At 23.2% G+C, this 26,418-nt stretch overlaps 1 protein-coding gene across 7 annotated transcripts in view; it reads left to right on the top strand.

Annotated features, from left to right (window-relative positions):
• Nucleotides 1-26,418, top strand: part of LOC129607845 (uncharacterized) — a 96,877-nt gene that overhangs the window by 32,191 nt on the left and 38,268 nt on the right. For 6 of the 7 annotated variants that reach the window (XM_055519054.1, XM_055519050.1, XM_055519049.1 and 3 more), the window contains 3 exons: nt 3,422-3,518; nt 9,048-9,160; nt 20,260-20,394. In XM_055519054.1, the coding sequence (XP_055375029.1) occupies nt 3,422-3,518; nt 9,048-9,160; nt 20,260-20,394 (345 nt within the window). The remainder of the gene's footprint in view (nt 1-3,421; nt 3,519-9,047; nt 9,161-20,259; nt 20,395-26,418) is intronic. The other variant, XM_055519051.1, reaches the window with a different exon arrangement.

The raw sequence follows: 26,418 nt of genomic DNA, 5'->3' as shown, positions 1-26,418 counted from the left end.
CTGGGCTTTTACAATATAAATAAGTAGTAAGTTCAAATATCGATAACTAATAAAATTTTGTAAATTATGAAACAATAAAAACATAATATTTATGTGTTTACAATAACATTTAATTGCCCAGTAAACAAAGTGTGAAAATTTTTTTAAATAACTTCAAAACATTTATCCGTTTTCGGTAATACTTCAAGTATGGTTGAAGTTATACCGAAAACGGATAAATTTTTTGCAATTTTCATTATTTTCGGACTTAGAATTATTTTTTTTTTATTTTTCATCGCTTAAAGATTTAAAAATTTCAGAATAATTTCAATTTAACTTCGAATTGCCAAAACTGGTTTTATTTTTATTTTCCGGTAACTTTGTTTCTTGGGATATAAATATATAGTTCCGATACCTATATAAATTTTACTCCAAGCTTAATTTCTTTGAAGAAGAAAATTTTTATTTTTCTGATTATTTCAACTGATATAAAATTATTTAGTTTATGACATTCTCTTACTTGAAGTAAATTGGTTTTTCGAATAATCATACACGCGAATACATTGATATACATATACATATTCATACAAAATTTGCATATACATATGTGTATAATAATTATATACGAATGTATATACGGTGTGTGTGCGTATTTACACATCTATTTGCGTATATATACAGTTAAGAATTTTGCGTATATCTAAAGATATCCCTTTGGGGGACAAATGGATATTTTAAGGGAAGTAATAAAAACCAATATCAGTATTTTTTTTTTCGAATTTAAATTGTTTATTTATGTAGATATATGTATGTATATATAGTTGTGAAAATGATGATGATAGCCCAATGACGGTAATAGAGAAAAGCAAAAAAAAAAGCAAATAAGTTAGAACGAAATCAGCAAAATAAAAAAAAAGAAACATGATAGAATCAAGGAAAATATACTTGAAATTTACATTTTAAATTGTTTCCTATTTCAGAGGATATTTCCGATTACAAATATTATTTTTAAATAAATTTAATACTGATCGCGTCTAAAATTTTCACACCGCATTAGCCACATCACGTTGTGTGTGTTTTTACAATTTATTTTTCATTTTCGCTATAACATTTTATTTTTTGTTGGTTTTTCTTTTCCAAAACATTTGGGAAATATTATTTTTAATGAAAAAAGCAAAAATATTTTAAAATTTGTGTAGGAAGATTTTTCTTTTTTTGAATATCCTCTGGAAATATTATAACAAATTTGAAATTTTGTAAAAAACGATAATGAAAACTACACAGGAATAAAACAAAATGAAAAAGTTAAAAAAAGAAAACGTTCTACTTTATTATTAATTAGTATAAATTTTAAATAATAAACAGAGAGTTTTTCAGAGTTACAGATGGTTTTAATTTGTTATAAAATGGTTTTTATACATATGAGTAGTATGCCAATTGTACATATATTGCTCATATTACAATTGTATAAAACAAACCTCTTATATTATTTAAATATGCTGTATAAAAGTTTTTTATGTTATATTATTATAAATTTTAAATAATTTAAAAAGTATAATGAAAGTTTGTAATGTTTGAAAAATTACATGATTTTTGTTACGTTTGTTTTTGTAGAAAAACTTGACAGCAGCAAAAAATATGTGTGCAATGTATAATTAAAATAAAAATAATTTGTGAGTAGGAATGTAAATTCACTTAATTTTATGAATTTTTACAATAATGTACAAAAATATGGGTCCTGTTAATTGTAAAATAATGTTAAAAATAATTTTTATTATGAAAATTTTTATCATAACTAATAAAAATAGCAATTAAATTATATTTACGCCTAAATATATGCAATTTTTATATATATTCAATATGCAATATATAGATTTTTATTAGCCGCTTCAAAATTTCTGTTAGAGAAATGTCGTAAAAAATTGTAAGATTATTTACATGGCGGTACTTTTTAAGACCCTTCCATGGTAGGGTCTTAAATAGTACCGCCATGTAAAATTGCCATAGCTCTTAATGTATTTGTTAAAATTTTCGAAAACGTTCCCCAATTTATTATAATTTTATTAAAGATTTACTTAAGAGAATTATAGGAGCCTTTACAATTAACTTTTAAAATAATTTTTTCTGTACCATACCACTCGAATATAAACCAAATAAATTTGTGAATATTACTAGCAATTTAATCTTAAATAAAAGTAAAGACCTTTAACACATTGCACGATTACATTAACTTTTGATATTGATTATTATAAAATATATAGTATGAGAAAATCAAAGTATATGTACATAATTATGCCCCTGACTTTTTTATTTTTCTAATTTTGTTTTTTAACATTCATTGTATATTTGAACAATTTATTTATTTCAATATTACATGCGTGTATCATTTGAACTGTAATATTATCATATACGTGTTTATATATTAATAGAAATTATAACCTGTAGAGTTATACATTTTTTTTTTATATTATTTATAAAAAAAGATCCTGGAGGTTATATAACGTTAATTATAATTTATATGTACTGTTTATCCTTTTTATTTTGCCGTGCTGTTTGTATACAATTATTGCAAACGCTAAAAGAAAAAAACAAATTCATATAAAATTGTGTGTAAATTAAAACACAAGTAAACCATTAATTCTGATTTAGCAATGTATGAAAGCATTATTACCTTCTCTTGAGAGAATAATATATTGTATAAAGTTGGTTTTGTTTGTTTGTTGGTTTGGTTGTTTTTGCCAGAATCAAATAATATAAAAAATGTCGAAACACTTATATAATTTCCTGTACAAGAAAAAAAAAAAGGTTGTTAAAAATACTGAGAAACAAAAAAGTTTCGAGTACTTTTGAAAACCTTGAATGTGTTCATAATATGTGAATGTTATTTTTTTTTTTTTTTAATTTTTAACATTTGTTTTAAGAAATATACGAATACATTTTCATTTTTTGCGCTTCCATGGAAAATTCATTTCTACAATAAAAAGAAAAAACTAGTTAAGAAAGGTACATTTTATATTTTATATTAAAAGAAGGCATATTAAAAAATTAAATTATACGACATTTTAAACGTTCATTAAAGCTTGTGCTTTACATAGGAAAAAAAAAATGAAATAGTCGGGGTACATTGTGAATTTAAAAAATATTCATAAATTTAAGAAAAAATTTACCCACATTAAGTAATTTAGTTAATTAAATTCTAAGTAAATTTGACGTTGCAAGAAAAAGACATCAATCTGCGAAAATTATGTTTATAAAGAAACATCTGAATAATACTATATAATAATCTCTCTATATATTATTTAATAGAATATATACTAGATATAAGAGATATAAGTTTTGGAATTCTTAATTAAATCCTTAACTTTAAAGAATATTTTTGCAAACTAAATAAAGCTATGTCATGATATCAAGTTAATGTATATTATAAATTTTTTTCTTTCAGCTCCATTCGGAATACCGGAGTACATATCGTTGGCATGAATTTGCTGCGAATGCAAAGCAGGAAGTTGTACGCCGGCCACCAGCTCCGAATCAGTTTTGTAAGTAGTTTATTATTATTAAATTATATAATAAATAAAAAAAACATTATATTTTTACAGAACGCATATAATTTATAAAAAAAATTTCTTTAGACTGAACTTGCTTTTAAGTTGTTGATATAAGGCGGACAGACGAACATTTCTAAATATTATACATATGGGTTTGCATATGTTTAGCAATTTCTATCTTGCCTAATAAATTTGAGCGTGTTCTTTTTAAAATAAGAGACAGTAGAAAATAGACAGACTGAACTTCTCTTACTCATATAGAAAAAATGTTTATGAAAGTAAAGATGATATTTCCTCAAAATAACCGGGTTGCTTAGATAGGCTACTTATAAGCAAAAGGTTTAATGACAATAAATCAGCACATTTGTGCTAATTGAGGTGCAATGGATCTGCTTCACCAGTCACATCAAGCATAACATATCATTTAGACTTTAGAGCAACTGGAACGCCAGCTTTCATAATTTTTTATTTTTATATTTTTTTGGTTAAAAATCCTAAACCAGTACAATTTCGACAAAAAATGAAAATCGGAGTATTCCCGAAAAACTGAGACATCTGATAACCTTAATTATATGTATATTGAATTTTGTTATGGCTTCAACTAAAAACCTTAATATAATCGAAAGTGATTTTAAATTTCAAAAATCACTTAAAGCAGTACTTTAAGAATATTATAGAGCTACTTATAATTATTTGATTATATTATTACGTGTACATGAGTGCGTTATTTATATGTACACTTACACGCACGCAGATAATTAAATTAATATACCGTATAAGTGCATGTCTTATAATCTTATTCATAAATTTAAAATTTTCTTCAATATTATAACAAAAAAAAATTTAAATGAAATTTTACAATATTTTTTTATTGATTTAAACTTTTTAATCCAATTATACGTACATCAATATGAAAAAAAACGAGAATAGATAGAGTTGACCGTATCAACTTTATAATACCCGTCCGAATGAAAAATTTTAAGAATTGTATTGTAATTGCCACACTGCTTTACACGATCTAGTTTTTTTTATACGTGCAGCTATCCAAAATTGAATCGGGTTCCGGCGTTTACTATGTATTATAAATTATGTGCGAAAATTCATTGAGGGTAGCTCTATTAGTTTTTGAGTTATCTTTGGCACACATAACCATACGATACTGAGGGAGTTTTCACCTGGTACTGCTCAAAACGTACAGTTATGTCTATGCAAATGATAAGGCAAATTTATACATATGTACGTTAAAATTTACACGGGTATAAAAATTTGTTTTTAAGGAAAATTTAATCTCAATTACTCGAGTTTGAACAGCAAACTAACAGAGAATTTTTATTTTAATTAAAACAATTTTGTGAAAAAAGAAAATTTTTTAAAATTAAATACTTTTAATTCACTTTATTATTCAAATCAAATATTTTATTTCAAATCGATAAAGATTCAATTGTAAAATGAATTTTTTAAATCACTCCCTTACCTTCAGTGTATAAAATTACAACTTATTGTATTACTAACTATTTTTTTTTTTCGGAATTCTTAAAAGTTTTAAATTCTTTGCATTTTTGTTTTTGCGAAATGATACCCAGAAGCATTCATTTTCAACTAAATTTCAAGTGTCTTTTTTTTATTTTAATAATGCAAAAGAGCATTAAATTGCAAAAAAAAAAACAAAACCAAAATTTAATATGGAAAATTCAGGAGAAAAATTTTTTGCTTTCATTTTATCTATTCATAAGTATATAGTCATTGAAGCTCTTGACATTTTGTTTTTATCTGTACAGCGATGTTGTACATTCAAATATTGTTACCGACTTATAGTTAGTAATGGGTATTTTGCATTACAAGTTAAAACTATTAACTTTATATTTATCTCTCAAATTTTCATAGAAAAAAAAAATGAGTTTTGAATGGTGAATAAAATTTTGAGTTTAATATAAAATGTTTATAGCTTTGTTTCTATATAAAATATCTTATTTTTTTTGTAGGGATTTTATCAAGTACATTTGTTGAGAGTCTTATTTTGTCTGAAAATTTATTTATGTAATTCATGGAGTTTCAAAAAGTTTCCTTAATACAACTTACTGAACCAAAAATTTTCACTTTAATATAAGTACATAGTATCTATAAAGTTTTATATTTGAAAATTTTTTCAAAATAAATTTAAGAAAAAGTTTTATAAATTATGGTGTGTTTAAATATTAAGTGACATATTAAATTTTCGAATAAATTGTGGTCTTTACTTAATATTCACCACTTTTCTTAGTGCATGTTTTCTCATAAGAAAATAATGTATAAAATTTTTTTTTTATTAGTGCTTATTTATTTGTTATGTACATTATTTACTCCCTCTCTTTAAAATTAATTTATATTCTACATATAAGTATGTGAACTCTGATACTACATAAATTCTAAATTTAATCAAATATTAAGCATAATGATTTGTTTTCGATAAAAATAAATAAGGACATTCAGTATGCATACTGATATTTTTTTTAATTATTTAGAAATTTTTTAAGATTCTACCAGAATTATTATAGGTTTTGTATATAATAAAAATAGAAAATCAATTTTAATTGATAATAATTTTAAAAAATGCAAAAAGATTAAGTTTTTTATTGCTTAAGATAAAAAAAATTTAAATAATTTCTCGGTAATATGGAAAAGATTTTAATATTTTTGCCTACTATCGCTATCGAAGTCATATCACTTTTTCTTCAAAAAGTATATATGTACATGTAGATAATAAATATGTATATTATGTATGTATATGAAAATGCTTACCTAATTGAAAATTATACAAAATCTGCAGTGGAAATCTGCACTAATTTCCATTCTAACTCCATTCCTTCCTTACAATTATCATGATTATGAGGAGCTCTGAAGTATAATGGCGTACAATCCACTTACAAAAAAAAAACTTTTTTATGACTTCAATCGGCATGATTTAAGGTATGATTTCTTGGATTAGTGATATCGAATTTTCAGTTTTAGAATAGGTTTTTCTATAAGGATTATTGCCATGATTTGAATTACTGAATGTAATGATAATCTTCTTCTTAGCTTCTTCTAATTCTTGACGATTAATATTAAAACTTAAATGCTCCTACATGATAAGGTATTTCCAGGATAATAATACATTCGAGCAAACGTTATTGTTTGCCAAACATATTGATTTTAACATTTTATAAAGGAATCACAATTCATCCTGATATTCTTCTTTTAAACATTTTTAAATAATTTAAATTATTGCATAACCGTGTGTTCAATACCATATTGTATTTTCAATATTTTCTAAATTCTTCTACAATTTCCAAAGTTACATAAACTGCAAAATATTTTGTAGTTGTTCAAAATTCATCTTTAAATTTCAATCAAAAAACTCAATAAATTTTTCTTTTGTAAAAGCTTTTCATTAACCTCTTCTTTTTTTTTCGTAATTCTTTGAATACGAGACAAAAATATGAAATTTGCAAAATAACAAAAACATTATTTTTTTCTCTCAAAATTAAAAAGAAAATTCATGTTTATAATGTTTATGCAGACGACATTTCTTATATTATTTCCACAATTTTTTTAAAAATTAAAAAAAAAAGAAACCTTGATTTAAAATTTTAGATGGGTATTGATTTTCTCTTTTAAAATTCTAATTTAGAAATGTTATTCAAATTTTAATTTGTTAAGTTTGGTATATTCGAAGTTCATGAAAATATCGGAAATGTCTTTGAAATTTAGTTTTGTTAAAAGAAATTTTAAAATAAATGTTAACAATAGTACACACACCTATTTGGTGTGTTTTACACACCTCTTTGGTGTAATATTCAAAAAATAATAATAGGCGCAAAATATCTTCTTTTTACTGTTTCACAAATGGGTGGACTTGGAAAAAGTGTGGAGGCGGCGGTCTTTGTTACTCTATTATCTTCTTCATACATTTTCTTTCTTTTCAGCGTAACTAATCAATTGGAACCACGCTCGTGATTTTTAAGATTATCTTTTCCGAAACTTTGTGATCGTAGCAGGGTTCAGACGGGACCCATAAGGCCTTCAACCCTACTATCTGTAGTGAGCTCTACTATCTAATAAACTTAATAAAATAATTCGTTCAAATGGAAAAGCTCTTCCAGTTTTGTGATTGTACGTCTCTGTGTTTTTAGTGTGTTTGGAAAAGGGTTCTTCTCAGAGCTTGTTTGTTTGTAATTCCCATTTCTAATGCTTTTAAGCTTTCCTTTCATGAGCTTATCTCATGCAATACTCATTAATAAATCTAAAACCATAAAATACTTATCAATACTCTAAATAGCATTCTTCAAAGAGAGCGTAATCGTATAAGTCATCAATTTCAAATAAAATTCTAAATAAAATTTCAAGAAACGTACTTGCTTTTTTATACTAATACCATTCCCCTGAATACTTACCAGGGCAGTGCTAATAGAATACAAAATTTAAGGTCATAATCATTTTTTAAATTATCCTTATGACTTTTTTTTTTTCAAAAATACAAAAATAAAATTAATTTTTCAAATTTTTAATTATAATTTAAATGAATAATCAAATATACTAAAAAAATTAAATTTTTTATAATTGCTCCAGATATTTTTAAAAGAATTTCCTTTTTGTATATATGAAAAAAAAAATATTCTTAATTGCTACAAGTTCATATTTTTTCCTTGTTTTCTCATGCACTACTTTAATTATGTAAAATATCTTTTATAAATTTTTTCCTGTAAACTGAGATTATTATATTTAATTATAGCAATTAAATCTAATTTTAAGTTTTTACTTTTTTATAAATCTGAACTATGCCTTTGGGGTTTTTGTATAAATAAAATCTAATCAACACTGCAGTTTACATAAGCTTATAGTATATATGAAATACATTAGAGTGTAGTTGTTAACTGTTATACAATTCTCTCTTAATTTATTTTCATTTTATACAATGTTAAATTTACCATAATATAACGATGTAAAATGTCTATTGTTAGTTTGTTCTATAGGATTTTTTTATGCAATCTTGATTTTCATCTCAATTCATTTGTCTATTGTTACAGACCTACAATTTTAATTTTCTTATACGTGGTCTAAGGGATTTTTTGTATTTGTTTATTTAATTATGTGTATAATTGATGGAAAATTTTCAATACTCATTTAGTAATGACATTCATGAGAATTGTAAATTGAGTTGAATTAATTTATGCTATTTAAACGGAATAAGATTCATAATTCAAAACTAAATAGGTTTATTAAGACTCAAGACTCTAAGGAAAATCTAATAGTTGTAGATCAAATTTAGAACAAATATGGTACTGAGACTGCAAAATGTATTATCAAATTCCAACACATAACTGCAAAAGTGTTATACTCTTCAATTATTTAAAAAAAAATCTTATATGAATGTGCGTAATTTTTAAATTATATTCAAAAAATTTATTTAAAAATTGAAAAAAAAATCATCTATTATTTTCAAAATTTTTTTTAATCAAAATTTAAATAATGAATTTCTTTTTATTTAAAAATCAATTTTAGCTCAAATCAATGAACCGCCTTTACCAAGACGTAAAAAATGCCCTGAATTAGCATATAAAACACATGAGTTTATAATTGGTTCTGAAATAACAAAAGCAACTGGTCGTGCCCGGGTAAGTTTTATTAAGAATATATAGAACAATTATAAAACATACAAGCAAACAAAAAAAGAGAATATTAAAATTTTTTTTTCATTTTCAAATATCCTTCAACTTATTATTATAATTTTCATAAAACATGAAATACAAAATAATAAAAATTTGTTTTTTTTTTTTTGTAATTTTTTCGCTTTTCTTCCACATTTTATTTGTTTAATTTCGATAAAAAAAAAATTTTCCGAAAAAAAAAATAATTATCATAACTACACACACACGTACTAACATCCTCTTCTCATTCTTATCTTGGCTATATAATAGTGTTTCCTAATTCCGTTTTCGAAATTTTTTTAAAATTTAATGTAGAGCTGTGACTAATTATTGGGAAATCGCAATATACTCGTAATATTAACTCAATCGAAATTTCTTCATACAACTGCGGAACAGATGGATGACGCAATCAAAGGGACGAGTTAAAATTAAAAAAAAAATTTCTACTTGAACTGGACTCGAACCAATGACTTACCATTTTCTAGGTGGACGCTCTACCAACTGAGCTACAGAGGTATGAAGAAATTGCTGACGAGTTGTTCTTCACATTGCTTTATACTGTAATCAACATGATTACTAAGTACTGTTTACATTAAGATGCTACATGCAATGTTCTATTTGAAACACACAATCGCAAGAACATATATAAATATGTATTATGCCTATATTCATAGACTCCTATAATGTAAAAAGGTGTCTGTGCTATATTACACTAATATACTGAATTACTAATACAACATGTAGTTATATGTGCAAAATAATGTTTTTGTATCTGATATTATTTGTACACAATTTTGTAAGCTACTCGGTATAAAAAAAAAAACTTATAATGAACTGTGTTTGACTCACTAGAGCTAAATATATAATACATATACATATGTATGTATATATGTTTGACATTGACATACTTATTTTCATATTATGAAATGTAAATTGGGGAACACTGTTTATTTTTGAAAATTCTTTTCGGTCGAATAAATGAAAATCAATCATTCTTATATTAATTTTTTGCCGATAGAAAATTGTTTAGAATATGTTTATATAGGTATATAGAAAAAACTATTTGTATTAGGGGTAAAATATGTTTATACATAAATATTTCTATATGTATGTATATTGTGTAAATTACATAATTCTCAGTTAGGGAAAAGTGGGATATTACGAAACAATAGGGTAGAAAAATTTCGAAAATGATTGAAAAGAATTTTTGTAAACGTTATCGTCACACCATTATTAAATTATTTTCATTATTATTCACCAATTTTTTTTTATTGCTATAAAATTTAATTTGACATTTCTATATTATATAAAAATTTTTGGTTTGTGTATGTACTTAATTTTAAATTATTTTATGTAAGAGTTTGAAATATTTAATGAGCATATTTCAATTATATATAATTATAAGTTTTTTATGTTTAAATTAAAAAAATTTTTAAGTACACATACATATATATATATATTATAATTTGTTTGTTATATTAGTAATTATATTAAAAAATACTTAACCTTAATATTGTATATATAAAATAAAAATTATGAAAAATAAACTAATTGGACCAAAATTAAATTAAAATGAATACGCTTTTGTTGCATGCATTTTTTTACTAAAATAATTTTTTTTTATTCTTTATTTTGCAAATTTACCTTTAAAAAATTTTCCTTTTCCTAATTAATTATTTTTTGAAGCTTTATTCGGAAACAAATTTAGTTTTATATGCGGATAGTCTAGTATAACAGTTATATAGAAAATATTATACAACTACATACACATAAGTTTATCTTAAATATAAGTTCATTATTTTATACATACTTTTAATATGTCGTCATTTCATTCAAAAAACTGTTGTTTAATTAAACGGTCCCATTAATTTTGTTAAAAAAATATTTTGACACCTTTTGACTTTCGTTTATATGCAATCTACTCCGTAGAAATTATATAGCAGTGTTATATTCTCGTGAATAAAAGTTGTACAGTAGTATTACTGTGGTAAACCAAGGCCGGGTGACACCATCGGGTGGAAGCAGATTTTCATTATATTTTGAAAATTTATAAGGAAAATATTTAAAAATTCACCCTATTCTTATTGTTTTTCTTTCTATAATTCAAAAAGTTTGATTTTTGTTTGTATATAAAACACAAACTGTCCATATTACATAAATTCAATATAACATTGACATATTATATAAAAACTTTGAAATATTTTATTAAATTTTTATAATTCATTTGATATAATAAAGATTTTATTCAATGATTTGATATTTTCTTTAAAGTGTGAAATGAACATTCTTAAAGTATGAGTGAACACTTTCACAAAAAAAAAAAACAATTTTTTAATTTTTTCACTTATAAAAGCTTTTGACTTATATTACATTTGACACAAGAAGACTTGGAGATAAAACAAAATATTACTAAATTATATTATAATAGCAAAACAACAAAATCCAAGAAAAAATAAAATTTTTCATATCAACTCTGTGATACCCATAAGAAGTTGCTATTCTATTGCCGAATTTATAATAAACTTCGAACATACGTTCGCACGGCAAAAATAGTTGTCGTCTTACCATATTAATTTATGCAAAATTTCAGTACTATACTTTAAATAGTTTCTGAGATATGACCAAATAATTATTAAAGATACTGACAGCTATAAAACCAACCGAACCGCTGCCTCGAATACACCCAATTTAAATGGCTAAGCTAAATTAGTTTTTGAGTTGTCGCTGGGATTGACGGACAGACATGGTTAAATCGACTCAGATATCTCAGATCATTATTTTTTACCATTACAAACGGTAAGGTAAAATTATAATACCCTTCCGACATAAATATGTACGGGAATAAAAATAAAAACGTTTCTAGAAAATTTTCAATTAAAATCTAATATCTGTAACTATATATAAGTGATTTTACAAAATAACCTTCATTAAGGTTAATTAATCTAAATTATTTATCAGAAACTTTAAATTATAATTAAACAGTATAGTAATTTAATTAAGTTGTTAATGAACAATAAGCACAATTTTCTTTTTACAAACACATTTTTATGTGTTCCACAAGCTTGTTTGTTTAGAGAATATCTAACATTATTGCGGGAATTCCATTTAAAATATGAATGCATATACATATGTGCGTATATAATAAAAGCTAATTCTTTCAGAACACCGCATCACATGTTATGTACTTCCCCAACCATTAAATATTTGACATTGCAATTAAAATACTATATACAATATTGTTTTCATGCTTACAGTAGAATAAAACGCCACTTTATAACACTCTATGTCGCATCAATGACTAATATTTAATGTATATGTATTACAATCTTGTTGAAGTTCAATTAAATGTTCTAATTTTGAATGGGTATTAATTTTTCAAATTCTATTAATATTCGTTTCTGTACGTAATAAAAATATAAGTAAATGGTGTAATTGTTATATAAATAAATACAGGCCTTATAAATTTTTAATACGTATACCTGTTCATATTGTGTGTTAGCAAAATCAATAAAAATTAGTTAATTATGCAAGCAAAGAAATTTTATTACAATAAAATTATAAAAATAAAGCTATTTAAATTCAATTTTATATCAAAATAGAAAAAAAATATATTAGTGGGTATATATCTATATATATATATCTATATATCTATATAGATATATAGATATATACCCACCTATATATAGATATATTTGTATATATAGATATATAAATATATTATCTATATATATTAATATATATAGATATATATCTGTACAGATATATATAGATCTACACTCTCTATATATATATATATATCTATAATATATATATATATATATATATATATATATATATATATATATATATTATATACACAATATCTATATATATATATTGTTTGTGTTAGCAAATTTCTATAATGCATATAGATGGATCCATGAATATTATAATTGGAATTTCCTAGAATGTAAAAGACAACAAAATATTTTTATAGCTTTATTTTTTTTCAAATATCCTAGGAATAGCAATTTTGTGTTATATAAAATCAAATACAAAATTACATTTGTTACAAATGTGTATAATATATATAAGGAAAAATCTTCATAATCCTTCAATATTTGATATTTACATAAGGATATCAACCTTAATTTTAACGTTTAATAATTGCTTATGCAGCAAAATTCAAAGAAAACAACAAAGTAATAATATTTTTATATGAATATATGAGATTTTTGAGATATTCTATTTATTGCTTAATAACTTTGACACCTGCATAAATATTTAAAATAAGAACCTCTTTCCATCACAAAAGCGAAATGTATAATGTGGGCTCAGCACTTCTGTTTAACGAGTTCAATACTTTTTTGCAAAAGAGCAAATTATATTACATATTTTATTGTAGTACCATAGTATGAAATAAATCAATATGTAATTTTGTTGAATTTTGGAATAAAGCCAAAGTAATTAATATTAAAGTTTCCCAAAAGATTGTTCAATATTTCTAGTTATACTGGAAAACAAAAAAGTAATATAAAATTATTTTTTTTATTATCAAAAGACATAATTTTATGCAACAAAAATTTATAAATATTACACTAGATTTGTAATAAGTATTGAGTTATTCGGTTTTCAAATATAGAATAAACTGGTTCTCCTGTCTCGCTAGCGCATCAAAATCCCAATACATTTGGTCGGTAGCATAATTTATAAACCTCTCTCGACATTTTTCCCTATTTTAGGTGATCGATTTTATTTTAGGCTAAATTTTGTTGTTAACTGCCATTTCTTTTTTATTGTTCTACTCCATGCGTATTTTTAGGCCTACAGATATTTCATTTACTTTGGGTATTCCAATCTAATACTTACCTGGCTGTGTATTGTTCTAGGTTTGATAACTTTCAGTAATCTATATACATTTGTATATTCTTCTTCTTATTTGTTTCTTATTAGTTCTGTTTGGCCAGAATATATGACGCGAAAACATTCATCTGTGAAAACCCGGTATTTTATAAATATTTTTCTTATTTATTAGCCAAGTTTCATTGACATTATAATATTACACATCCTCAATCTCAAACTTTTGGATATTTGTGTGGAACTCCAAATTTTATACTTTACTACATAATTTTACTAAAGTTTTTGCTAAGTACATATTTGCTTTAAATTTATTGACTTTATTTTAAAAGTTTTCTTAAAATTTAAAAAAAAAATTTGTTTACAGTCTTTTTTCCAATGCCCGCTGTTAAAAGGGAACCTAAATAATTTTTTTTAATTTTTTTTCTTAAAATTTTTAATAAGCGCCCTTGTTAAGAGTTTATTGAACTATATAATATTATGTTGTCCAAAATGAGGGTTTTAAATTCAAAAATATAAAGTGCAAAATTTTTCGAAAACTTTAACATTATTTTAGACAACGAAAAAAATAAAAAGAAAAATAAAACAAATTAACCTGCAGAAAACGATAAATAATTTTCTTTTTTGTTTCGGCTCAATACAATTGCTTGTTAAATTTAAACATTCAGTATAACAAAATACAGTATAACAAGTATAACAAATGTATATAGAATAGTTATTTGTTTTAGACTACTATTATATTGTGTGAACAAAATAATAGTAATGTTTTCAAAAAATAAAAACATTTTTTATAAGAAATTTGCTTTAGAACACTAAAAATTTTTAACTAGAAACGAAGAAATTTATGGGTTGATGCAGGAAGACTACAAGAATTGACACTGTTTTGCCAAAATATAGTCGTATAATAGCAATAATTTCTTTACAAAAATATGGTAAGTCTTAAAACAATAAACTCTATGATTATTTAAACGTATGAGATCAATTGTAAAAATTTTAATTTCTGATATTTTGAACACTTTAGCCATTATTTCCACCATTTGACGTCTTTAGTCAAAATGTTTTTTCTCAACTATAATAAGGATATGAGGAGTATGAGGTAGTAAGGAAATGTTATTCTTGAATGTTATAAATGGAAAAAAAATTATTACGTACAACTTGGAACTATACGTATACTTGGAACTAAAATCGTCCGGATATAATGAGGACAATGTAAAAATAAATAAATTATATATACTTATATACGAAAATAGAGGAAAAAAGCATATAATTTTGTAGATAAAATCTTAACCAAAAATAATTTTCAAGGAGATTCTATATATGACTAATATATATATATCACTACCGTTATTATTTGTATATTGTCGTATACTAGTGGCTAATACATATTAATATAAACACATGCATAGAAATTACAAGAATTTGGACACTATATGTTATATAAGTAATTTTTGTATTATTTTTGTATATTATATAAAGTACTTTAATTTAGAAAATTAAAGTTCTACTCCAATATTAATCAAGTTAATTATACTCATATGCCAAAGTATGTTTAAATATTAATATCATAAATTTACTATATTCTTGTTTTGGGCTAAGAAGGTGAGATCAATGTTACAAATATTATTTATGTACAAATATTCTTGTTTCAATGTTCAAATTTTTAGTCAATTCGGTTATATCTATTGTTCGTCGCTCTTCTATAGATAGGAATTTCGTTCTGACACTTAGAATTCTGACCCTAATTTTGTTAATTTATCAAGAATTGTTAAAGGCAGTAACCGTACTATATATACATTATTGCCCTACAAAAAAATTTACACGCACTGTTCTAAATATTTAGTTAAATAATTCAACTTCGAAACTTCGAAACTTTCAAAATCTATTTGTAGTATTCAGTTTTTGAACAAGTTTAATAATTTATATAGTAATTATTGACACATTGAATGTGAATTTTTTTGTTGCCTACTTGAGAAATATTCGGTTTGCTATGGCAGTTTTATAACTATATAGGTCTAATTTACCTTTTATATAATTTTGATTTTATATTTCAAATATGCCGGTATAATTTAATGTAATACATAAAAATGTATGTGTACATTTAAAAATTAATGTGCATTTTATTTTTCGACTAAAAATCCCAAACACGGCAACAAAACTTAAAAATCTTTAAAAAAAAAAAAAATTTATAAAATTTTTAAAAGTTTCAAAAAACCAATTAATCTTTTCAATACATTTTGCTCTAAAATGAAATTACAAAATGATATCAAAAATTTTATTTTTAATTTAGTGAAAGTTAATTTTTTTTTATTACAAGGCTCTTATAAAAACTAAATAAAAAACTACAATACTGCATTACACACGTTCATTGTACTAGATTTTCTTGAAAAAAAAAAACAGAGCAAAATTTAAATATTTTAACAGTTTATGTGTACACGAGAAGTAAATTTTGTCAATATTTTTTTTTTTTAGCATTTTGCTGTGTACACTTCAATATTTGAATTTTAAATGTTAAAAAACACCGAAAACATGGATGGTATATAGTTGGAATATTAAAAATAAATTACGGTAAAACTGAAATTGCAATAAAACGATTATTAAAGCAAAAAAGAAAGAAAAGGACATTAATTTCATCATGTATAAAAACATTATTATTTTTTTTTTCTAAAAACGGCAACAATTACGTGCATATACGTTTATTTGAACATACATACATATGCTGTTTTTTTATTTTATTTTGAAAATTTGCATATTTTTCCAAGCGTATTCAATTATATTAAGTGGAAGGAAAAAGCATGTTATATTTTTTTCAACTTATCAGGATCAGGGCTGCCGTTCTACAATTTCACAGAGTAGACAATTTTACAAGAAAAAAAAACGGAGCTTTCAAGTTTGACTGTGAAGCCCGTCTACCCGATTTCGTATTACTATAAAATACCACTCTATGCTAATTAGTATTCTACTATTCAACTAAAGATACTTAATTCATTGCGAGATTCATTTTTCAAATCGTTATTTAAGAATTGCCAATCTAACTCGTTATACGTCTATTTAAATTCCACACATATAAATATATCAGAAAGTAATATACATTTCACCTTCGGTTATCAAGATAGACGTTCCAATTTTGCATAAATAGCTTTAGTTCACATTTAACCATAAACAAGCAACGGATTCCAAAAACCAAAATATTTTGATTTTTTTTTTTTTTAAACTTAAAAAACTGGCGAAGAAACTTTGAATTTGGTTTCTTATGATTTTCTGTTTAGGGATCTAAGTAATGTAAATGCTTTTTTGTGTTTATATTTTATATTTTTGTGTTTTATTTCAATTAACCCTTGAATAGTGGAGAAAATAATTTTTTAAGAATATATTTATATATAATAAAAATGAAAATAAATTAAAACGAGAAAAAAAATAGAGTTGACCTTGTCAACTCTGTGATACCCGTACGAATTTGTTATCCTATGTGCAAATAAAGATGCCATAACTGACCATGGGACAGACTATGACTTTAAATTGCCGTATTACCATATGAATATATGCAAAATTTTAGTACTGTGTGTTTTTCAAAATACTGTGTGTGCCAAACTACTATTCTGGTAGTTGGTAGCTACTAGAAAGAGCTAAGAAATTTTAACAAATTTTATCAAACACATTGACCCTACTAACATATTCGCTTGTGTGAAATTTCAATACCATAGCTTATATTATAGTTTCTGAGATATAGCCAAATAACTTTTGAAGTTGTATGGCCTTCAAACATACGTTCGTACGGGTATAAATATTTCCGGTATACTTATTATTAAAGAGGGGCTTTTTGTATCCATAACTGACAAATCGGAGCTCTTTATCGAGTATAGTGGAGCACGACAGCATACATACAAAAAAAGGGAGCAGAAAACTCATTTCGGAGCCTAAACGGCAGTGCTGATTAGTTTTCTTCTATATTATAAAATTATACAAAAAAAAAGAACATGAAAAATTTTATTCTATATTAAAAACAGAAAATTTTTTTTATTAAATGGAAATTTTTATGTTTTTATTATAAAATTGCAATATCATCAATTTTTATATAAAAAAAAATCTTAAAAGTCCTTTCATCTATATAGGTGAAAATTTCTAAATATAGTTTATTAATTTTGAATTTAGAAAATTTAGAGAAGAAATTTTATTGCAAAATATTTTAAAAATTAAATTTTTATATTCGAAAAATCCACACTATAATAGGTCCCTCTTCAAGGTACATAACTTTCCTTTTTTTGGATTTTTAAAAACCTTAATGTTTATTTATAGTTAAAAAAAATTTTTAAAGAAATTTTCAATTCATTGATCGTATTTTAATCGTAATTTTTAATTAAAACCAAGTTCTTAAATATTGACCTTGTTTTTTCCTTCTTGGGTTTTATTATTGAAAATATACCTTTTAATTTCATTTGGTTTCTGGCAAATGCCTATGGCATCACGAAAGTCAAAAAAATTTATTTATTTATATTATGTGCGCCTATATTGTTATTATTATTCTTAAGAGTAAATTATTTATTCCTTTTCTCTTTCAAATTTTATAATTCATTTTTTTAATATTCATAAGCATATTATTAAAGTTCTTATATTTGTACATATATAGAAATTCGGTTAATGTCCTTAAAATTTAAATGATACAAAATTTTCCAGAATTTTTAAGAATGTTTTGAAAATATTTTTGAAATTTATACATATTATGTAATGTATGTATGTATAAGAAAATAATTTTTCTTTAATATGCAAAATTCTTATAGTTTATATATGCATATTTTTTAAATATAATGTAGAGGCATTTTAAAAAATTTAGAGCAGCCAATTAATTAATATTCAATTATTGATTTAGTATATAGAACATATTTATTTGTATATACAATGATCACAGGTTATGGTATTACAAAGTACGAGTATATAAGGTGTTTCACATAATGTTGCAAAAAATTTGGATCAAAAATGAATCAGAAATGATTCTTGAAAATTTCAGGAATGTTTTGGAACACATTTAACAGGGGTTACTGGCAAAACTATAATAGACTGAAATAAATATTGTATAGAGAACTGGAGTAGGTTTCCTTTGGGTAACAGGTCAAATATAATTGATTTTAAAAATCTATCATTTATCTTTAAAACAAGTGCCTTAAGGTTACTCTTAAGTTACACGACTCCATCAGTTATGTGAAAGGAAAATCTAAGACAGATTATTTTCAACCGGTTATAGCTCCCAAACACGTATTCTCTTTCCTCCCTTTACGATTGTTTGCTGGAAATTGATTAAAGAATCGGCTCTAAAATTGTTTGCAATTTTATACGAAACACTGTGGAAAACACAAATCAATTTTGAAAATTAATTTTAAATAAAAAAAATTATGTAAAAACAAAATATGGCTATTGTGATAATTCTTATTTATTCGTTATAAATTGCATACTTATAGGATGACTTGAAATTTGACAAAACGAAAAATTCTGTGGTAGTAATAAGAATCTATTTAAATTAAATTCATTTAGATGCAATAAAATAAAATTTTAGTCAAATAAAATTTAAAAGTTTTATTGATAAAATTGTCCTAGAATAGAATTTCGAATTTTATATGCTATTGTTGTCTCTTTCATATAGAAATTCAATTTGATACTTAAATTTATATAAAATTAATAATATATTGATGAAAGTTTTTCACATATTTAAACATATATTGTATGTACGTTATATTTTCATATATAAATGTACTTGAAACTATACTAGACTATCTTCAATTAAAAAAACCCTTAGCTTTTCCTAAGAGAAAAAAATTAATTTATAAAAAATTACTCACATTATCCCTACACTACTTAAATAAGTGCACAAAAATTTTCTTTAAATTTTATAAATTTTTTCCATATTTCCTTTTTATTTGGATTGCAAAAAAAAATTCTAAATAGAAAACTTTAAATATACATTCCATATAACATTAAATACACATCTCATACTCTCTCATTACATATACACATATATAACAATTATATAACGCTTCTTCTAATTTTTTATTCCCATTTATCTTTTTCTTTTAAAATATGAGAAAATCAAAATTTTTCATTTTAATTTTATTTTTGGGAATTTTTTCAAAATTATAAATTATAAATTAAAAAATGAAAAAAAAAAATAGAAAATAAAATAGGAAACAAAAAAAAAGAAAAGAAAAAAATTCGCATCAAATTGGTATTCATTTTAATTTCAGCCTGAAGAGCGTGGAACTCCTTCAAGAAGGAGTAAATCTGAGGGTCCACATGGTGTTCCAAATGGAAGGGTATTCCCAATTTCTACAATGCAAGAAACAACCGATGGAATTGATCATGGAGTTACTACAGCGCAGGTAGTAAAAATTAAAAATAATAAAATCGATACGAAAAAATCAAAAATTAATAGATTTTTTAATAAAAATGAAAATAATAAAAAATTATCATTTCAAATGCACTTGTAAATTACATATTATATATACATATATATACATTATATTAATATTATAGTATATACATAATTATATTATATAAATATTTTTCATTTTGTACTTTTTTTTTGATTATATATTTTAAAATCATACATAAATGTAAATATATAAAAGTCAACAATTAAATAATTTAGTTATAAAATTTAATTTACATACTAAAATTTAATTACAATAATATATTATTAAATATTATATATTGTGTATTATATAAGCTCAATATTTATAGAAAATAATATTTAGAAAATTGAAAATAAATTGGAAAAAAATATTTTTTTTTGCCGCATAAAAAATTTTTATTTTATTTTATTTTCTTTTTTAGTTTTTCGTTCAAATTTTTATTTTAATTTAAAACTCATTCTTCCGAAAACATTTTTTGAAAATGAAATCAAAATTTATTGTTATTCTTATTATGCTATTTCACAATACTAGATTTAGATTCGTACGAAACTTCAATATTGCAAATTCTTAAAAATTAATCAGAATAAAATTAATTCAAAGTGTGTCTGAAAAGAGGTTAGAAAACAAATTCGAACTTTAGTCATGCAAAAGCTGATCAATTCCGAAATTTTCAAATCTAATCAAAATTTTAAATATAAAAATTATTCTTTTCCAAAACCCTTCCTACCTGCTCGACTCCTCGACTCTTCCTCTTTAATTAAACTTATTAAAGCGGTTCACCAATTTAAGTTTTAAATTTTTTTTTAATATAAAAAACAAACAGAGAATTATTTCTAATATTTTAAAATTGCCAAGAAAATATAACAAAATTTGTAAGTTTATTTATGTGAAAATTAAAAAACAACCTATACATACAAATGCACGTATTAAGCTATATGGAAGAGGAATTCTTAAATTTTTAACGGTGTGATTTTTCATACATTCCTTGAATTTCTTGAACATTAATTAAATATTGTATGTGTCAATCAGAATTTTTAAATCGCAAAATAATATTTATTTTTTGTAACTTATTAAAAGATAGTTTCTCCAAATAAACCATATTTTTATATCAAAGCCTTATTTTCCCTTTCAATAATAAAGTTTAATTTTTAACAATGTCAGCAAATTATAAATGGAAAATAAACATGGTATATATAAATAAATAAGGCGTATTTATTAACTCTTATAATATATACTTACCACGCACATACATTATAATATTATATAATATTTCTATTTTAGATTAAGATTATAGAGGACCAAAAATAATGTTTATATAAGATTATCAGATTTCCATTATCAAAAAAAAAAAATGAAAAAAAAATTTTTATTCTATATTTATTTTTCCTTTAATGATTAAACAAATAAAAGCTTAAAACTCAATTATATAATAATATTATGTTATTTATTTTATATTCTTTTATAAAGATATAAGTATACAGAGTGTTTCGCATAAGGTTCCAAATAATTTCAGGGAAGATTTTTAAATCAATTTCGAATAAAAAATTGAATAAAAGATAGGAGGGAGATTAAAGTCAGATATACTCGTATTCGAGCTACAATCTGTTGAAAAAAATAAAAAAAAAACTCTAATAACTTCGGAGTCGTGGCAACATGGAGTAATCATTATAGACAGTTTTAAAATAGAGATAATTCATAGATTTTTATTTTCGTTCTTACACAATCAATTATAACAAAGCTTACAAAGTTTCCGAGAAAACATACCCAAAGTGAGAATTTTTTTTTTGAGTTCTTTTTTTTTATAACACAAGATTTCGGAGAAATTTTTGTTATAAATTTTTTTTTTATGCGCAACAATGAGTAAAAGTCCCCCAATACAATATTTCAGTTTAGTCACTCATAGTTTTGCCATGCGTCACACCCTGTATGCACATGTATGTATATTTATATATATGTGTATTTGTGAATAGATTTACACATGTTTGACCTTTTTAGTCTTTGACCCATTCTTTATTCATGAAAAATTTCATAAGTACGAGTTTTTTGTTTTTGAGGAAAGTCTGATTTAATTTGAATAATTATTTATTTTATTTTGGAATATTTATTATAAAATATAATATAGATATAGATCTATGTGTACTACAATTTGTCTTAAATGAATAGTTGAAAATATAATTTAAATTATATTATCATTTATTATAAGTATATTATGAGATCAATTTCTATTAAAACTATGAAATTTTACTCTAGAACCAAAAAGACAAAGTCAATTTTAGTTTAAGATTCTTGTTCATTATTTTAAAGTAAATATAAATAGCAATAAAAATTTAAATGTTTTGAATTTCAATACACTGACGTGGCCAAGACACCTTATTTTATTCCAAAGAATTGTAATGGAAATTTTCTGATTTAAAATGCAATAATAACTTTTAATGAACACTATTAAATCTAAATACGAGTACTAAAACTTAATAAGCAGCTGCTTATCTCACAAACTTTTAATAATCACGTACAATATGCAAAATATTTTTTGTATTACTAAAATTCATCTTAATTTCAGTTCATTCCACAATATTGTTCACATAGTAATGAATTTTTTTTTAATCTTAATGGATGAAATTAATTTTTTAAATTTGATAATAAAAATTCCAAATAAAATTGAAAAAAAATATATATAAGTAAATAACACGTTTCACAGGACCAACACTTAAACTTCTAAAAAATTCTAAAATTTTGTTTCTTTTCAAAAAAATAAAGCAGTTCTTAACAAAATTATTCACTTTTTATATTCTTACTTTATACAAATTTAAAATAAAATATTTTAAGAGAAAGTTATACACGAAATTGCAAAACAATTAAAATTGTAATTCCCACCAAACCTGAAAAAGTTCCATATATGTATATATATTTGAATTGAAACTAAATATTATAAATTTTTTTATATAACAATATAATTAATTTTTTATACATCAGTGATTAATTTTAAAATGCAAAACAACAAAAAAAAAACATTAAAAGTGATCAGTGTATGACCTATTATATTGACCCGAGATACTCAAGTTTTAAGTGGGGTATTGAAAAATTTCACTCTTAAAAATTATTTTACAAAAAAATGTGCAATGGTGAAAATGCTTTTTCTATATTCTTTCCAAATGTTTAAATATTTGTAATATTTATTTATTAACTTCTCAGTTTATTAAAACAATTTGTTAGTTATCAGAAATCCGATTTCTGCAACTTGATTCATGAATTAGAAGTCAGTTCGTATTTCAAATCAACAAATGTAAAATTAACTATCACATTTAGTCTTGTACATTAGATTTCCGAAAATTGATCATTTTACCTAATTCATTAAGAAAACTTTCGTATGTTAAACATAACTGAGATACCAAGTTTTCGATCAGTGAAATTATAAGTACGAAAACAATACCAACCCTATATTAAGTATAGAATATAATCCGTTCATCTATAAATTGACTTGCTTGTATTAATTAAGCAAAACGAAAAGTATAAAAATAAAAATCATCACGAAAAAAAAATGCATAGATCCGAATTTTTTTTTTTGTTTCAATTTCTTATAAATATTTCGTTAGATAAGAGCTTTGTTTATATCTAATGCAAGTTATTTGCGTCACTATCAAAACACACGTACGACCGCACATTAGTAAAATCGACAGGTCATTTATTTGTTTTAAGAGCGGTTTTAAGATAAAACGAATTTCACTAATTTTAATAATTTTTTTTTTTTTTTCAAATAAATTTAAATGAAAGTCGACATCGAATAAAACTTTCGTAGAAATTTTAAATAAATATGAAGTTTAATTATATAATAACATTCGCAATCATACTCAAGATAGATTATCATTAATTATTCAACTATTATTGTAAACCGCAGTGCATACGATTAAAGTGGTAATGTAATGGCACCAAATTTCGTTTGTCGAGTTTTCTGTGGAAATGCACTACCCCATGGTAGGGAAGTTTAAATACACTACTTTTTGAGAGATGTTTGCGGGTAGATCAGAACAGTATCTCAAGTTCGACTAGATCAATTTAACGAAAATTTTTATCTGAGTTTATTTATTAGTTCTCAAGTTATTGAGAATGTGACGATTTGCTCAACTTTCAGGATATGTCAGATCTCTGAAATAGAATCTTTACTACACGCCGAATTACCATTTTTACTTATATAGAGAAAAGTAATCACCAAATTTATGCTTAGTTAAGTTAAGCTAAATTAATTAAGTTTTATAATTAAAATCAGAATATTAAAACAATGAACAGGAAAATTTTTCGGAAGTCGTTCGGAAAATAAACATTCACTAAAAAAATTTTCATAATTTTATGTAACATTTTAAATATGTACATGCGCGATCGGTTATGTACTGATAACATTATACTTTTTTTTTATAAATCAAACATTATGTAAATCCCATGAGTGACGATTAGGTCAATTAAAAATGGAATTTTGTAATTTTTTTTGTATTATTACATACTAACTTTTCTATTGATTCGTGATAATTTAAATAATATTATTATTTTTTTTTTGTATATTTGTATATTGCCTTCACAATAATTACTACATATTGTGCTTTTTTGGCCGATATACATGTACAGTCCTGTATAATAAATATTAATTTATTTCTTACCAGTAATCTTTTAATTTGCAATAATGGTCCAATATAATGAGATCTCTTTCGTTATTATATTCGTATGGCTTAAAATAAAATTTTTACGAAACCCGCGTCTTAAGTATTATCTATACAAAATAATTGGAAATCGTTTCAATTTCAAAAACCGGCATGATTAAGCAAAAAAAAAAATTTTTTTTTTGTATCGCTTAAATTATTTAAATAAATGCTTTCGTAAAGGAGCTTGTAAGTCAAATAGTTTACGACCATCAATTTTTTCTATTTTAAAAATTTTTTTTTTATTTAAAATTATTTAATTTTATTATTTGCTAACAAATTATTTTCAAGTATATTTTTAAAATTACCTTTTATTTAATTCTTGTAAATTGTTATACAATTTTCATTAACTGCAGTTTTATTTTTTATTTCTAAACAAATTTTAATTATATTTATTTATAGGAAGAAAATATATATATAGCTTAATTCTGCTTTTCTTAATATAAGTATATATATATGTAGATTTACCTTAATTGAAGGTATATTTAGTTAATTATTATGTAATTCAAAAATCCAATTTGAAATTATTCAAACAGTTTCTATGAGTAATGCTTTGCTTTTTTTTCTTATTAAAATTTTTTAATTATTTATTAATAAAATAATATATAGGTTTTAGAATTTGATTTCTAAGTAAGAGAATTTTAATTCTAAAAATTTAATTTTTATAGTATGTTTATTAATATTTTATGATCAATTTTATACGTTTATTAAATTACATTAAATTTTTAACATTATTAAAAAGTTATTCTTATATTTCTACACGGCTATATGTAATAATTATATAATAAATTTATTTAATAGGTAAAATTTAAAGCGAATAATTATTTTATAATCGCGTTCAGCGAATTTATTTTCTATACTTGATATATTTTTAACCTTAATGTATACTATATTATAAAAATTAAAAAAACAAATCTTATAATATTAAAATAAATATCAATTTTAATTTTCACTGATAATAAAAGTAATTAATTTTATATTGTATATATACATACAAATATATGTATAGTTGAATATGTATAGCGAAACTGAAAAAAAATCACTCTAAATATGTACTCGTAATTACACCGGGGTATAAGTACATAAGTATGTTTGTATTACATTAACTTCTATATTACTTAAAGAGCGAATATGAACTAAACTCTATAATATTTGTATTCCTTAATTATAAATTTGATCATTTCACTGAAAAAATTTAAATGAACGAAATACTATAAAAACAACAACAAATTTAAATAATTTTTTTTTTAGTATAGTATAGAGAAAATCAGAAACAATAACAAAAAAAAAAGTTTTATTTTCG

Source organism: Condylostylus longicornis, unplaced genomic scaffold (assembly GCF_029603195.1).
Source record: "Condylostylus longicornis isolate FDR11 unplaced genomic scaffold, ASM2960319v2 ptg000030l, whole genome shotgun sequence".
NCBI lineage: Eukaryota > Metazoa > Arthropoda > Insecta > Diptera > Dolichopodidae > Condylostylus > Condylostylus longicornis.
The sequence above is the reverse complement of the archived record's forward strand: the minus strand, read 5'-3'. Positions and strand labels throughout refer to the sequence as shown.